The 17112-nt window shown below is 51.0% G+C and overlaps 1 protein-coding gene across 6 annotated transcripts in view; it reads right to left on the minus strand.

Annotated features, from left to right (window-relative positions):
- Positions 1-9764: 9764 nt before the first annotated feature.
- Positions 9765-17112, minus strand: part of ZC3H4 (zinc finger CCCH-type containing 4) — a 48101-nt gene continuing 40753 nt past the window's right edge. For 4 of the 6 annotated variants that reach the window (XM_064293882.1, XM_064293885.1, XM_064293884.1 and 1 more), the window contains 2 exons: positions 14539-14790; positions 9766-13487 (listed from right to left, as the gene is read on the minus strand). In XM_064293882.1, coding sequence (XP_064149952.1) covers positions 11965-13487; positions 14539-14790 — 1775 coding nt within the window. In that variant the 3' untranslated portion in view covers positions 9766-11964. Of the gene's footprint in view, positions 13488-14538; positions 14791-17112 lie in introns of all 6 variants that reach the window. The other 2 variants (XM_023543189.2, XM_064293881.1) reach the window with 1 other exon arrangement.

The following is a 17112-nucleotide window of genomic DNA, read 5'->3' on the forward strand; positions in this document are numbered from 1 at the left end:
TTAGTTATGTTAATGAAGTCACACTACATTAGGGTGGGTCCTAGACCTAAGCATTTCTTGCTTATAAAAAGAGCAGAATAGATATAGACAGACAGAAGGGAAAACAGATGACACATGAGGATTGTGTACAAGCAAAGGGACACAAGGATAACTGGCAGACACCAGAAACTAGAAGAGACATCTACAGAAGGAATGAAAATGGCTGAGACCCTGATTTGGACTTCTAGCCTTCAGAACTGTGAGAATATAAATTCTTGTTCCTTAAAGTCACCCACTCGTGGTACTTCTGTTAAGGCAACACTAGGAGACTAAGACAGATCCACCAGAGAGAAGGAGGAAAGTGCAGAATGTGGCAGGGCTTGGTGGGAATGGGTCATCTCCTCCTCTTTCCCTCCTTGTGTTCCTCCACCTCCACCAACTTGTCCCATGTCATCCTCGCTGTAGACTCCCCTAGGGTTAGGCTGTGACTTTGAGGACCACAAAGGATGAGGCCTGGGTCCCCTTCCAGAGTGAAGGCACATCCAACAAAAGGCCTCATAGAAGCCCATGATGAGGGGACATGAGAGTAGACAGTCAGATCCACACTTTCTAACTGACAGGCTAGCAGCTCAAATTCATCTAGTGCCTCTTCAGAAGACAGACCTAGTGATCTACTTCCATAAAGATTACACCCCCAAAAAACCCTATGGGGCAGTTCTACTCTGTCACATGGGGTTGCTATGAGTTGGAATCAACTTGATGGCACCCAACAACAACAACTATATATATATACATATAAATATTATACACAAAAAACTGCACCACAATCCATTTCAGTCATTTGAATGTCCAATGCTCACACAAAAACCACGTAAATCTAAAACAGAAAATAATAAATGTTGGAGAGGCTGGAGGGAGATTGAAACTCTCATGTGCTGCTGGTAGGAATGCAAAATGGTACAACCGTTTTGGAAAATGATACAGTGCTTCCTTAAAAAACTAGAAATATCATACAACCGAGCAATGCCACTCCTAGGAATATATCTTAGAGAAAGAAGAGCCGTCACACAAATAGACATGTGCACACCCATGTTAACTGCAGCATTATTCGCAATAGCAAAAAGATGGAAACAGCCTAAGTGCCCATCAACAGATAAATGAATAAACGAACTATGGTACATACACACAAAGGAATACTATGAAACGATAAAGAACAATGATGAATCTGTGAAACATCTCACAGCATGGATGAATCTGGAGGGCATTATGCTGAGTGAAATAAGTCAATCACAAAAGGACAAATACTGTATGAGACCTACTACTACAAAAACTCACTTAAAGGTTTATACACAGAAAAAAACAATCTTTGATGGTTATGAGGGAGGAGGGGGTGTGGAGGGAAAAACACTAACTAGACAACAGATAAGTGATAACTTCAATGAAGGGTAAGACAGTACACAATACTGGGGAAGTCAGTACAACTTGACCAAGGCAAAGTCATAGAAACTTCATAGACACATCCAAACTCCCTGAGGGACCACATTACTGGGCTGAAGCTGGGGACCATGGTCTCAGGGGACATCTAGTTCAACTGGCATAACATAGTTTATAAAGAAAACGTTCTACATCCTACTTTGCTGAGTAGCACCTGGGGTCTTAAAAGCTTGTGAGGGACCATCTAAGATACATTTACTGGCTCCACCCCATCTGGAGGAAGGGAGAATGAAGAAAACTATAGACACAGAGAAAGACTAGTCCAAAGGACTAGTGGACCACAACTACCACAGCCTTCACCAGACTGAGGCCAGGACAACTAGATGGTGCCCAGCTACCACCACTGACTGCTCTGACAGGGATCCCAATAGAGGGTCCCAGACAGAGATGGAGAAGAATGTAGAACAAAATTCTCCCACAAAAAGACCAGGCTTACTGGTCGGACAGAAACTGGAGAAACCCTGAGAGTATGGCCCCGGATACCCTTTTAACTCTGTAGTGAAGTCACTCCTGAGGTTCACCCTTCAGCCAAAGATTAGATAGGCCTATAAAATAAATAATAACACATGTAGTTCAACCAAATATATAAGACTAAATGGGTGCACCAGCCCAGGGGCAAGGAGGAGAAGGCAGGAGGGGACAGGAAAGCTGGATAAACAGAAATGGGGAACCCAAGGTCTAGAAGGGGAGAGTGTTGACACGTCTCGGGGTTGGCAACCAACATCACAAAACAATATGTGTATTACTTGTTTAATGAGAAACTAATTTCCTCTGTAAACTTTCACTTAAAGCACAATTAAAAAAAAAAAAAAAGCCAATCTTTCACTGTACTCCATTCAGTGACAAATCTCATAAACAGCTGCAATTCATTGATAGCCTCACCTACCAGTCTACTCGTTAGCTGTTACCAAGTCAGCCCTTGACGCACGGCAAACCCATGCACAAGGGAACAAAACACCCAGATGTGCACCATCCGCACGATCGGTTCCAGGTCGGACTGTTGTGATCCACATGGTTTTCACTGGGTGCTTTTTTGCAAGTAGATCTCCAGGACTTCCTTCCTAGTCTGTCTGAGTCTGGAAGCTCTGCTGAAACCTGCTCAGCATCACAGCAATATACAAGCTTTTAGTCACTAAGTTTGTGGTCATTTGTTACAGTAGCAACAAGAAAACAAATACAGTTACCAAGCTCCACAATGGGGAAAGTTGCTGGGAGGGAGGTGGGAAGTCTTGAGTGAAAAGTAAAGATGGTTGGTTTCATTGTAATTATTTTAACAAGTGGGAAGTCAAGAGCTGTATCTATGGTTTGGAGCTTTGCTGTCCAATGTGGTAGCCACTAGGCACATGTGCCTACTTACATTTCAACTAAAAATGAAATAAAAATTTAGTGCCTTAGTTGCACTAGCCACACTCCAAGTGCTCAGGGGCCACGTGTGGACAGCATAGATCTAGACCATCTCCATCATTCCAGAATATTCTAATGGACAGCGCTAACTGAGAGAATAAGACACAGAGGAGGGGTGTCATAATGTTTAAAGTTACAAGGGCAGTCTAAAAGTAGCGGGGAGGGAGGCAAGCCAGAAATTGACAGGAAACAGCTAAAGCTGACGTATTTTGAGAGAACTGGAGTAACCACCAGAAGGAATACAAAAGAATAAGTAAAACTCTTGCCTTTCAAATGGGCAGCTGGGGATAGGACAGGATGGGGGCAGGGTAGGGCAGGGATTACTGCTTTTCATCATAAGTTCTTCTGCACCATTTGATGCTTTTAAACTGTGCACGTGTATTGCTCTGAAATTGAAAATTAAACAAAGTTTGCAGTCTGTTTTCCATCTACCTGAGACAAGTCCTCCTCTGTCTCCTGTGAATTCTGCTGAGGTGACAGGGTTCCCTCATCTGAGGTTGAGTTGTCACTTGCCTTCCAGTTTATTAATAACATGTTGTAGATAGCTGCTGTAGAGTTGGTTCCCGGCTCATGGCGGCCCCATGGATAATGGAGCGAAATGCTTCTGGGTCCTGTACCATCTCCATGATCAGTTGGGGATCAGGCTGTTGTGCTCCACAGGATTTTCATTGGCTGATTTTTGGAAGTCAATTGCCAGGTCTTTCTTCCTAGTCTGTCTTGGTCTGGAAGCTTCCCTGAAATCTGTTCAGCATTGTAGCAACACAAGCCTCCACTGATGGAGGGGTGGAGGGGTGGTGGCTGTAATGAGGTGCATTGGTGGGGCATTGAACGTGGGACTCCCACATGGAACCTCCAGTGTCTCCACGGTTAACATCATACTGAGTCTCATTCGGCTTTAGGATGTTTCTGAACGGGGCTAAGGGCTAGGGTGAGGCAAGTGAGGCATTCATTCTCAGTGTGGTGAAGTGCAGGGCTGTTGCTTGAGTGTGAGCGCTTCCTTCGATGCTGCACCCTGGATGCCTCACTTGCCCCACCTTAGCCCTCCCTGGCGTTGTTCATGAATGAATGAGGAAGGAAGCCTCATTTCTGCTGCAGTTGTTATAAATGTGTTTCTCCAATTACCAACACAGCCAAGGCTGTGGCTATTTCTTGTTCTCAGTCATCTTTGCTCTTATTTTGATAAAGTTGATCCTTTTGTACCCAAGCTATCTCGGGCACCACCACCACCTCCCCCCCCCCACACACACAACAGCCACTTGTTAACACCAAAGGTTGCTGCCTGTGTTAGCCTGGGTCCTCTGAAAAGTAGACGTCAACACAAAATAGACGTCCAAGAAATTTATTGGAGACAATGCTTGTGGGGACCGGAGAAGGCAGGGAGAGCCTTTAGACCGACTCAGGTCTAAGCCATGTGGAGAAGAGAAGGCAGGCAGGAATGCTGGGCAGGAAAAGTCTCAGACCGCAGCACAGTCCTAAAGGAAGTTGAGCAAAGTCAGTGGGGAGTCGTGGGACCAAAGCCAGCCAGCCATCCTAGGAGCCCCATGTCTCTTAGCAACCGGTCTGCCTGGGCACTCCTGCCACATAGCCAGCGGCTGGAGCAGCTCGAGGTTAAGCGTGGCCTCCGCAAAAACCTCCTCGTGAATTTTAATGTGCAGCAGGCAAGGATTTGGGTCAAGGTCCATCCCTGCAGTTGAGATGTGAGAGACACATTCTCAAGGCCACCAACCCTTCCACACTTGCTCATGTAGCCCATAGCATGGCACCCACAAACAACGAGAGATGCTCGGGATAATTGGGGAAGGCTGACATGATAGAAAAAGCCCTGGCGGCCCAGTGGTTAAGTGCTCGGCTACTAACCCAAACGGTTGACGGTTTGAACCCACCAGCTGCTCCACGGGAGAAAGATGTGGCAAGTTGCATCCGTATGTATTGTTGTTGTTGTTAGGTGCTGTCGGGTTGGTTGCAACTCATAGCAACCCTACGTACAACAGAACAAAACACTGCCTGGTCTTGTGCCATCCTCACAATCCTTGCTATGCTTGAGCCCACTGTTGTAGCCACTGTGTCAATCCGCCTTCTCAAGGGTCTTCCTCTTTATTGCTGGCCCTCCATGTTATCAAGCATGATGTCGCTCTCCAGGGACCGGTCCTGTTGTTAACATGTCCAAAGTACATGAGATGACATCTCGCCATCCTTACTTCCAAGGAGCACTCTGGCTGTACTTCTTCCAAGACACACTTGTTTGTTCTTCTGGCACTCCATGGTATATTCAATATCCTTTCTCAAAACCATAATTAAAAGGCATCAATTCTTATTCATTGTCCAGCTTTCGCATGCATATGAGGTGACTGAAAATATCATGGCTTGGGTCAGGTTCATGTTAGTCCTCAAAGTGATATCATCGCTTTTTAACACTTCAGAGAGGTCTTTTGCAGCAGATTTGCCCAATGCAAATATGCGGAAGTTCTACTCTGCCCTATAGGGTCATTGTAAGTTGGAATCAACTCTACGGCAATGGGTTTGGATGTGGTAGACATTAGTGCTGTTCTCCAGATATTTTCAGCTCTCCCACTTCTGAGCATCTGGTAGGATTGCACTTCCTCGTCCCCTTGGAGTTACACTGATCATGTGACTTGCTTTAGCCAATGAAACCTAAGCAGGAGCAATGCTTTATGGAAGAATCATTTAAGAGCTGGTGCCTTATTCTCCATCTTTCCTTTCCTTTGTCAAGGTACCTGATGATGTTCCAAGGGTGGGGCCTACATCAGCCCAGGTCTGTCATGGATGTGATGAGCAGAATCACCTGCTGACCCTTGAATGAGAAATAAACTTTGGTAACTTTACTCCGCCGAGATTTGGAGGTTTGTGTTTGTGCAGCATGATCAAGCCCATTCTTACTGTTACAATTGATGTTGTTGTTGATGTTGTTCATTGCTATGGAGTCAATTCTGGCAACCCCATGCGTGCATTGTAGAACTGTTCCATAGGGTTTCCAAGGCTGTGGCCTTTCGAAGCAGATTGCCAGGCCTGTCTTCCGAGGGACCTCTGGGTGGGTTCAAACCACTAACCTTTCAGCTAGTAGTCAAGCACTTAACCAGTTGACTCAGGTAAACTCCAAATTTTTTTTTTTGTTGTTGTTGAAGTGGAAGTTTACAAATCCAGTCAGTCTGTCATAGAAAACCATATATACTCCTAGTTGCTCTCCCCGGAGACAGCACAGTCCTTCTCTCCACCCTGTATTTCTGTGTCCATTTGGCCAGCATCTGTCCCCCTCAGCCTTCACATCTTCCCTCCAGACAGGAGCTGCCCAGATAGTCTCACGTGTCTACTTGATCCAAGAAGTCCACTCCTCACCAGTATCATTTTCTGTCTTGTAGTCCAGTCCAGCCCCTGTCTGAAGAGTTGCCTTTGAGAATGTAAACTCCAAACTTTTAAAAATTTGTTCCATAGCATTAAGAGCTCCTTACCAGGCTCACAGCATGGGAAAGGCTGTCAAGACAAAAAGCAGCTCATCTTCTTCTGGGTGGGTGTCTTGTAAACATCCAGAATGACTTACACCAGTAAACTGTTGTTCATGTAAGATATGGTTTAAAGGTTCTGTCTTAATCTGTGGATAGGTAGAAGCTTTCCCATGGGCAAGAGGTGTACAGTCATTGTCAGCAAAGTAACTTTTAAGGGACTTCCAAAAAATTGTATTTCTGTTACTAATACCCTTATTAGTAACAGTCATGGCACACTTCCCAGGATAGATTACAAAGGAAGTTTGTAAACTCCTACAGAGTCATCAGAGCATTCACTGTCCACATCCGCTCAAAGAATCAAATGCCTCCGTGGAATTCAGAGAATAAAATTAGCCACACAGAACCCATGGGATGCGTGAACAGGAAATCTACAGCAGACTTTTCCGCAAATCTAGAATCAGCCTAAAATAAAGCTAAACACACAAAACAAATTAAAAACAGAACCTGGCACCAGTGAGTGCATATTCCTGAGGTGAAACAAACAAAAAACAAAAGCCATCACAAACTCCAGGAAAACATAAATTAACAATTGAAACTATACAAAAAGACCTGCTGCTCTTCCCACCTGAGTGAGCAGACCTGCAAGAGGTCTGGTTAGATTCGCCCAGGATGGGTCGTTCATGTGGGCTAGATAATGTACCATTAAATAATGACAAAGCATTTAGGAACAGGCTGTCAAAGTATGCCTTTTCCAAGGAAAGGATATGACCAACCCATCTCCTAAACCTGCTCCAGATGATATTCTGATCGCCACCCTACTAATACTTCCAGTTCTTCTCCATTGCCCTTAGTACAAATCCTCAGATCTTTAACACGGCCTATGAGGCTCTCCTTGAAACCCTGGTGGCACAGCGGTTAGGAGTTCAGGTGCTTACCAAAAGGTCGGCCGTTCAAACCCACCAGGTGCTCCTTGGAAACCCTATGGGGCAGTTCTACTCCATCCTATAGGGTCACTAAGAGTCTGAATTGAGTTGATGGCAATGGGTTTGGTTTTTTGGTTATGAAGCTCTCCAAGGTCATTGGTAGTTCAGTGGTAGAATTCTGACTTTCCATGTGGGAGACCAGGATTGAATTCCTGGCCAGTGGACTTCATACACAGCCATCACCCATCAGTGGAGGTCTGTGTACTGACTGCTATGATGCTAAACAGGTTGCAGTGGAGCTTCCAGACGAAGATGGACTAGGAAGAAAGGGTGGTGATTTATTTCCGAAAAATTAGCCAGTGATCCACAGCCCACCATGGGAATGGTGCAGGACCGGGCAGCACTTTGCTCCATTGTACCTGGGGTTGCCATGAATTGGGGCCAACTTAGTGGGAGTGAACAGCAACAACGTGAGGCTCTCCAGAACCTGCCCATCTCCCAAACTTCCTTCTCCATGGAGGTCTGGCCCGAGCCAGCAGGTCATTTTTGCAGGGTCTCCAAGGCTGACCACAGGACCTGGTGGAGAGTAGATGCACACCTCCCTAAACATGTCAATGGATGGCCATGCCATTACTGTTACCACCACCGCCTGCCCCTCCTTTGCGGCCAGCTGAGCTCCACGTGTCAGGATGTGCACCTGCAGGTGGCTGCATGTCCGGATCTTTGCTCAGTCTATGGTTTAGTCTTACTCCCCTCTTGTCAGAGATTGACGTAAAAAGGGCCACATGATCTAATCCTGGCCAACGAGATAGGAAAGGAAGTCAGCTGAGGGAATTCTGGGAATTGTTTCCTGGCTCATGAAAAGATACGGTTCTTTTTCTGCACTTGGCTGTGTGAAGTGGTGGAGCCTGGAGCTCTCCTGGTTTCATTGCCACAAGGGGAGCTTGTGACATGTCAAGAATGGCCAAATGGAAAGGTGGCGTGAGCCTGGGAAATTCTGGAGCTCATTCCCAAGTTTACCATCTCTGGTGGCAGGGTGGTTTAGCACTTAGCTGCTAACCAAAAGGCTGGCAGTTTGAACCCACGAGTTATTCCACAGGACAAAGATTGGGCAGTCTGCTCCCGTAAAGATTACAGCCTTGGAAAACCTGCGTGGCAGCTCTACTCTCTCCCGTAGGGTTGTTCTGAGTCGGAACCGGCTTGATGGCAGCAGGTTTGTAGTGGGTTGGGCCTACCCTACCAACGTTCTTACACGAGCCGATGCGCTCCCGGCTGGGTCTGAGCTTTCTGTTACAGATGGAATCATCGTTGTTCAGTATGGATGAGTCAGAGAAAATTCAAAGCTCAAATTCTGAATTTTTGGCATAAACCTAAAATTTACTTGTTCAGATCATCAACCAGCGTATGGGCAATAAGACCATCTTCCCTATGGAATGTTCAGAGACCCCAATTAAAAGACATCAAAAATGTCCACATCCTAACCCCTGGAACCTTACATAGCAAAAGAGGCTTTGCAGGTGTGATTAAAGAACCTTAGGTGGCGAGATTATCTGTGTGAGCCCAATTGCATCAACTAAAACCAAACCAGTTGTCGAGTTGATTCTGACTCACGATGACCCCGTGTGTGTCAGAGTAGAACTGTGCTCCATAGGGTTCTCAGTGGGTGATTTTTTGGAAGTAAATTGCCACCGCTCTTTTCCGAGGTTCCTCTGGATGGTCTCAAACCTACAACCTTTCAGTTAGCAGCCAAGTGCTGTAACTGTTTCCACCACCCAGGGGCTCCTCGTCTTGTTGTAAGCCCCTAAATCTGTGACAATTTGTTGCAGCAGCCACAGAAAACTAACACAGGCCCGTAGAAACACGGAGGCCAGAAAAGGCCTAAGGAGGCTACCTACTGCCTTGCCAGTTCTCTTGACCTTTACGCTTCTTTTGAGTATTGCTTCTTCACAGAAGTTGTTGGTGCTATCGAGACAATTCCAACTCATAGTGATCCACGTGACAGAGCAGAGCTGCCACACAGGGTTTTCTAGGCTGTAACCTTTACAGGAGCAGATTGCCAGGCCTTTCTCCGGCAGAGCTCCTGGGTGGGTTACAACAGCCAATCTCTCAGCAGCCAAGTGCTTAATTAACCATTGTGCCACCAGGGTTCCTCTTGTTTCTCCTCCAACCTACGTGCGAAGCCAGTTGTCCCAAGTCTGTGTTCACCATTGGCCTCTTCGTGAGCTCAGGGATTCCCCCCGCCCCAGGATCCTGGATGTTCAGAGACTGGCCCCAGTGGGAACCCAGCAATCAGCGGCTGCAGTTGTGGGCGGCAGTTCTGCAGTCCACTGTGGAGGAAAGCTCAGGCATATGAGGCACAAGTTCCCACAGTGTCATCAGAACTGCTATCCTGGGGCTGAGGATTGGGAGAACCAATCCAAGCTTCACCCCTCCACCCCCTGGGGCCACCTCCCACCCTCCTCCTCGTTCACTCTCAGGTCAGGGACGGTCAACTGGCTGACTGCGGTGCAGAGAGACCAGGCCGGCAGGCTTTTTAAAATAACTGCATCCTTTAATGGCAGTAATACAATTACCGGATTAAGAGACCACAGGAGAAAGGGCGGGTGACGCGCTGGAAGACAGATATGGAGTACAAAAAAGGGTAGAATAGAGTCATGCGGCGATCATTGTAAAAATACAGTACGTTATATACATATTTGCACCATCAACTCTCAACTCTGAAATTGTATTTACACTTTTGTTACAATCCTGGTTAGAGAACAATTTTTCTTTAAAAGCTCCGGCTTGATGGCAAATGGGGATTATGGGTGAATTCATAGTCCCATGAGGTTCTCAGGCTAAATATGCTGGGAGAGGATTCCAGCTTCTAATTCATCCACAGATTTCGGTTTTTAAAAAAGTATTTTTCTTTTACAAAAGAAAAACCTCAAAGATGAGAAGGGGGTGGGGGGAAAAAAAATCCAACGGAACACCACCACACTTGGTTCTTACTTGTCTTACGAACACCAAGGGCGGCAGCCTTCTCTTTCAAGGCCAACACTGGTGGCTGAAGGAAAAATTTCACTAATGATTGCTTAAAAAAACAAAAACAATAACAAAAAAAAGACAAAAAGACAAACCAAACCAACCTGATCATGGCGTGGTGACCTGGGCCCTCTCTGCCCACAGGCACCGCCTCCCACCGTTGCTTCTGGGCCCAAACCCCAAGAGTATTTGGGGGGCTGCTACAGGCACCTTGCTCGAGTCCACCGAGGGGGAGGGAGGGGATTCTCTGGCTGGGGGACCAGGCTTCCCCCGTCAGCAAGGAGCAGAGATGGGGCCTTGGGTGGGGCAGCAGATGAGGAGAGAAAGGCAGGAGGCAGATGAGCAAACACCTCACCACCTTGGGGCAGGGGGTGCAGGCCTTCTACCAGCCCCACCAAAGGCCAGGCCTGCCCTCAGCGGGGACCTGGGAGAGGCGCCCGGGCAGCCATCTCCACTCCAGTCCCAGCCGCAACTGGTGCAACCCCACTAGGGGGTAGAGGCCGGGCTCTGGTCTTCTCCTGGAGAGAGCCCAGCAGAGCCCCTGCCACCCTGGCTGCAGCCTGAAGTCTTCTTCTCAGGCCCCGTCCATGGAAGCAGCCACACATCCAACACGGTTTCAAGTCTCTGAACATGGCTTAGGACAAGAGAGCCACACACACCAACGCCACGTGCCCTACCAACAAGGTGCAAAAAGGGGGGCGGGGCAGAAATACTTGAAGACTCACCAGGCCTCCCCGGGTCAAGGGGGGTAGCGGCCACGACACGGATCCGTGAGCTGTCTCCAGAGGGTGGGGAGGGGTCTGGGGCAGACAGTGCAGACACACTTGGTGCTAAGAGGGGCGTGGCCGCAACGGGACAGGTAATACTGACACACAGGGCAGGGATCCCCTAGGCTGCCCCACAAGGCAGCTCTTCTGGGGAGGCTCCCTGACACTGGCCCCTGCGTCTCCGTGTCCACCGCTCACCCTGGGGCCTCCGGACCCAAGGTGGGGTGTCAGCTTTTAAAGATGAACCCTGGACGGAGGTGGCTGGGAGGGCCCCGCAGACGAATCCAGGTGAGAGACACCAGAGGCAGAGGACTTCGGCCTCCCAGCCACAGGGAACTGTCGAGGGCTTTTCTTTCTCTTTTGGATGGTTTTTGACTTTCGCCATCTCCTGGGGTGGTTCACCACCACCCACACGTTATGGGGGGGCAGTGTACGCTTGCATTCTAGAAAGGCCTGGGTCCTGCTCCACTGTCTCAGTTCCAGCTCTCTTCACTGGTATCACACAGGACGAATGGCCTTCCGGTGCCTTCTTGATTGCCCACTGCTCCCTCTGTCCTGAGAGTTAGGGTAGGCAGGAATTTTCGGCAAGCAGAACAGGGAGGAGGGACCAAGCTTTGCCGAGAAACCCCAGTGGACCCCCAGCAACAGGAGCGGGGCCGGGGACCAGAGGACCCGAGGCCACAGTTCACGTGTGCAGGGACGTGTTCTCGGCAGGAGCCCAGAAGCCCGCAGCACTGACCAGAACTAAAGGTGGTTATATACAATTCATGTTTCAAAGAAAGTACTACTTAAAAAAGAAGGTAAAGGAAAAAAAAAGAAATGACACCCAGGCCCCCTGGCTCCTCACCAAGTCCTCGACTCTGCCTGCTGCACTGCATTATGACCTGGAGGGAGCGTGCACTTGGGCTAACACTACTGGCAGAAAGGAGAGGCGGTGGGGTCAAAACCTTTAAAAACATCCTTGAGGGACCCTGTGTCCTGATCGCCCTCACGGGCCGGGCTATTGCCGGCAAACGGGCTTCCAGAGCCTGGCTTGGGTGCCTGCTTCACGGTCCCGAAGAGGGTTGGCACGGGCAGGTTGTGAACCCCAGGCTGGGGCGGGGCGCCCTCCGGCGGCGGGGTCGGTGCTATGGTGGTGGTGGGGGTCGCAGCAGCCTTGGGCCGGGGCCGGTTGTAGCTGTTGTATCTGTCTGTGGCTGTGCCCCCGTCCGTGCTGGCCTTCGCCACTTCGGGCTGTTCCAGGGCAGACTTGCGGACAAAGGGAGGCTCCTTGGCCTTAGCAGTGGAGGTACCCTTGCCATTGCCCTCGGGGCCCTTGGGCTGGGCACCCCCATCAGCTGCTGGGTCTGCAACAGCCTTGCCCCCTGCGTGTGGAGTCCTTGGATCATAGAGACTGATACCGCTCAGCACACTGCTCTGCCCACTGCCACTGCCCTGGCCCAGCCCGCCAGCTGCCAGCACGCGTGGGTCATACGGAGCAATGGCTGGGGGTGAAGACTCGCCAGTGGGGCTGCCAGCCGGTGCAGGCACCTCAGCAGGGCCAGGCTTGGCTGCCCGGGAGGCGGCTGCAGGGTCAGACGGCTTCTGGAGCCGGGGGTCAGTGGGGGCCTTGCGCACCCGGGGGTCACTGGGCTTGTCGCTTGGGCTGGGGGCCGTGGTGGGGCCAGTGGCACTGACAGTCTTGAGGATGCGAGAGAGCAGCTCAAAGTCGGGCAGGCTGGAGCCTGACGTGCCAGGCTCCGTAGGGGCACCTGGGCGCTGCCGGGGGTTGGGGGGTGCCGCGGCGGAGGGGCGGTGCAGCCGGGGGTCCAGGGCAGGCATGGACTGCAAGGCTGCAGGCACGGGCGGCACCGCGTCCTGCTTGGGGACGGGCAGGGGGATCAGGTCCTCAGGGTTCCAGAGCACAGTGCGGGCAAAGCTCGGCCGGCTCAGGGTGACGTCCTTCTTGATGTGGCTGAACTGCTGTAGTTGCGAGCGCGGGTCCCGCAGCGGGTGTCCAGGCAGCGGGTCCAGGGGTATGTTCACTGCCTTTTCCCGCAGGGCCCGCTCTCCTTCTTCCTCCTCAGCGGGGGGCAGCCCGGTCCCCTTGGCGCTGCCAGGGCCTGAGGGGCTGGTGTGGAGGCCGCTGTCAGGCTTGGGGGCAGGCAGTGAGCGGGCTAGCCGGGGGTCGGAGGGCCCTGCATCCCCGGGCCCTGGACCACTGGAGGTCTCGGCGTGGCGGATGAGTCTGGGGTCTCGGCTGAGGCGGGGGTCTGCCAGCCGGCCACCTGTGGCATGTCCCTTCTGGAGGCGGGGGTCCCCTAGCCCACTGCCGCTCAGCTCCCCGACTGAGACCTGGGGTCGGTTGGATGTTTGCTGCCGCAGGCTCTTGAGAATGGACTTCACGCTGCTCCCGCCCTCGTCCTCATCACTCGAGTACCAGTTTCCAGTGTCGCCTGAGAAAAATCAGAAATGAGCGGTCAAGGGTGGGTGGCCACTCCTCCATACCAGCGCTCTGGGACCCACAGGCCACGCACAGGCAAGTGGCTCCTCCACCTCTTCCCTCACAGCCTCAGTTTCTCCTGAGAACCGCCGCCCCTTGCAGGCTGCCCTGAAAGATCCAGGGAGGGCGGAGCACAGATCGCTGGCTAACGTTTACGGATTATCGGCACTGTTCTCTGTTCCTCATGACACCCCAGGAGACAGCACTACGATCACACCCATTAGACAGAAGAGAAAACAGAGGCATAGTACAGCCGCGTCGGGGTACTCCCAGCCCAGGGCTCTGCTGCCTGCTGCTCAAACCCTGGCGGGTGCTCCCACCACCACCACCACCACCAGTTCTGGGTGTCTGGCCCACTAAGTGAGCAGGTTGGGAGCTCACACACTGGGCCCAAGCCCCTCACCATCTCCATGTCCCAGGGAAGGGCAGGTAGGTCTGTGACCCATCACAGCTAATAAGAGTGGGCAGTCTGCTGACTAGGGGGAGACCAGCCCAAGTCCCACCTTCAAGGCAGGTGAGACCTGGGCCACCAGGAAGAGGACTGCCTGCTCCTGCTGTCCCACTCCGGTCAGGAGGGCCCCAACATATGTCCCGCCCCACCTGGGGAGGAGGCCCCAGGTTGAGTGAGTGGGCAGCTGGTGTGACTGTGATCACCTCTGGCTCACGTAAGCGAGCACCTCTGTCTGCTTCCTGAGACCTGGTTTGGGAGAGGGGACCGTGAGGGACTCCCTAAAGCCTGCTCTGCAAGGACGCGGGTAGTGAGTCCTGGCGGCTGCTGTCTCTGCTGTCTCAGGGAAACCAGCCCACCCCCCTCCTCAATGAGATCAGAACTCCCCAGCCCAAACACTGACTTCCCAGTTCCCCCCATCTGATTTCCTCAGCACATGCTGTACTCCAGCTGTGTGCTCTGGGAAGGGGTCCTCCCTGGCCACAGGTTCCTTTCCGACATGACACCCCCCAACCCAGGTGTTATCTGGGAGGCCTGCCCTGGGGAGGAAACATGCCTTCCTCATTCTCCCGGTCCTGCTTGCTGCTCTCGGCCAGCCTCCTCGCTCTCTCCTCCTCCTCCTGCTGCTTCTGCTGGATCCGCAGGTACAGGGCCCGCTGGGCCGAGGGCAGGAAGTCGGGGACACCGGCGCCCGGCTTCGGCCGGCCTGGAGGCCCGCCCTCAGAGAAGCTGTCAGGCTCCAGAGGGAGCTCGGGGAAGAGGTGCTCCCCAGGTCCCCCCGCCAGCTCTTCGCAGGGCCCGTAGTCCTCTGTGGCGGGAAGAACCGGGGATTCACGTCGGGCAGGGTCCAGAGCGCTGCCTCCAACCCACCCTCGCCCTTAGCTCAAACACTCAACCGCTGATGCAGTAGGGCAAGAAGGCACAGCCGGTCCTGCCTGCCACTCCCGAGGGCCGCCAGACCAGGGCCCCACGTGGGCAATGGAGCAGCCAGCTGAGGTGTCCCTGCCCCCACGGTACAGCCATTAACAATGAGGTTCACAGAAAGATTTTGGGGACGTGGGCAGATGTAGATGAAGTGGAAAAAGGACGGAACGTTGTATGTATGTTTGTAAGAGGCACAGAAGAGACTTCCAAAAGACAAACGTAAAACAGGCCCCCTGGGAATGGGAGAGAGGAGTGGATAGATGGTCCCCTTTTTACACTACGAGCTGCTGGTTTGTTTTAATCATTTGTGGTGAGCATTGATTTCATGCTGTCTTTTCATAACCAATCAAGAAAAAACACATTACCTCACAAATGAGCTCTTACCATGAGCTTAGCCACGCTCACAGCCAAAAGCCAGCAAGACTAAAATGAAACACACCAAAACGTTGTTGTGGCCACATGTCAACCCAGAGGCTCGTGGAAAACGCCTCCTTCTCCTTTCTCATGCGTTTCTCAACTCCACGTACTGTTTGCTTCCCCTACGGAGTATCTGAAGGAGCCCTGGTGGTGCGAATGGTTAAATACTCGGCTGCTAACCGCAAGGTTGGCAGTTCAAACCCACCAGCCACTCTGCAGGAGAAGGATGTCGCAATCTGCTTCCAGCCTTGGAAACCCTACAGGGCAGTTCTACTCTGTTCTACGTGGTTGCTGAGTTAAAAAGGACTGGACAGCACCTAACAGCAGCAAAGGCAACACAGTATCTAAAAAAGCACAGGCTGAAAGGTGCTTTTACCCTTGAAAGGTGGAGCCCAACATCAGCCACCTCCCTCCACTAACGCCACCAACGCTGCGCCAACAGGAACTCACCCACTTGGGGTGAGCAAACTTGGGAAAAAAGCAGGCTTAGGGCCACTCCAAGGAGCCATGGTATGGCAATGGTTAAGCACTTGGCTGCTAACCAAAAAGTGGGTGGTTCAAACCCACCCAGAGGCTCTGTGGGAGAATGACCTGTTGATCTGCTCCTGTAAAGATTACAGCCTAGAAAACCCTATGGGGCAGTTCTATTCTGTCACATGGCGTCGCTATGAGACAGAGCCAACTCCACAGCACACAAAAGACCACTCCCCTGATACTGTGTGTGCACATGTGCAGGCACTCGAGAGAGAATGACAAAGAGAAAGTCAAAGAAACCAAGAGTGTCTACAGCCACCAGTGGCCCGCAGAACACTGGCGTGTGGAAGGAAACGTTCTCTGTCTGCAGTATGCACTCTGGCCGCCACCAGCCACACCTGCCTGCTGTGCATTTGAAATTTACCAAGTGCTAGTGAGCAGCTACATTTGTCATTTCATGTTGTTTAAATTCATTTAAATGTACACAGCTGCGTGTGGCTAGGGGCTACCCTGGTGGACAGAAGAGGGTGGACGCACACAAGTCTATTCAACATGGAGCTGAGATTATGGAAGAAGGGACACTTCTGACCTTTTAGTCTCTACATTCTGCATTATTGAAACTGTACGACAAAGAGAACTGATCCTCATTAATCATGGATTCCGTATTCAAGAGCCCCCGTTTGCAGCATTTTTTTTTTTTTTTTGGGCGGTCATTTGCAGACAGGAGCAGAACGAGCACCCTCAGCAAACGTTTCCAGTGAGAGTGAACAAGGCTGTTTCCACAGTGCCTGCTAGTTCAGTGCTGGCGGGAACTTTACAGACCACAATTACTGTGAATAATGAGAATCGACTGTGCTCTTTCTACATCATAGACAAACAATTAAATCTATACGTGTTTCCCATGTGAAAGTTTATCAGGCAAAGAGTGAAAGGTCCCCTTCTTCTAGCCTCTGAACTTGGTGATATAACTCCATGGGACACCAGCTCCAGGCCACACTGTGGGCTGAGAGTTGGGGACACATCAGGAAAGGGGACAGGCATGGTCACGCCATCATGGGACTTACAGTCAAGAGAAGCTCACACACCTGGGAAACTACGGTGAAACCTGTGAGAGCCAGAACTTGACGGTACTGCCTCATTTTTTGGGTCTCGCAAGTTTTTTGTTACCACTTTTCTAACCTCTCTATTGGTGAAAAATATTTTGAGTTTTCCTTCTCTGCCAGGTTTCTGACTTACACACGTCAGGCTTTCGCAGGTTTTACTTACTAAAACCCACTGGACTACACACTTTAGACCTCGTGTATGCGAATTCTAT

The sequence above is a fragment of the Loxodonta africana genome, chromosome 11 (genome assembly GCF_030014295.1).
Source record: "Loxodonta africana isolate mLoxAfr1 chromosome 11, mLoxAfr1.hap2, whole genome shotgun sequence".
Classification (NCBI taxonomy): Eukaryota; Metazoa; Chordata; class Mammalia; order Proboscidea; family Elephantidae; genus Loxodonta; species Loxodonta africana.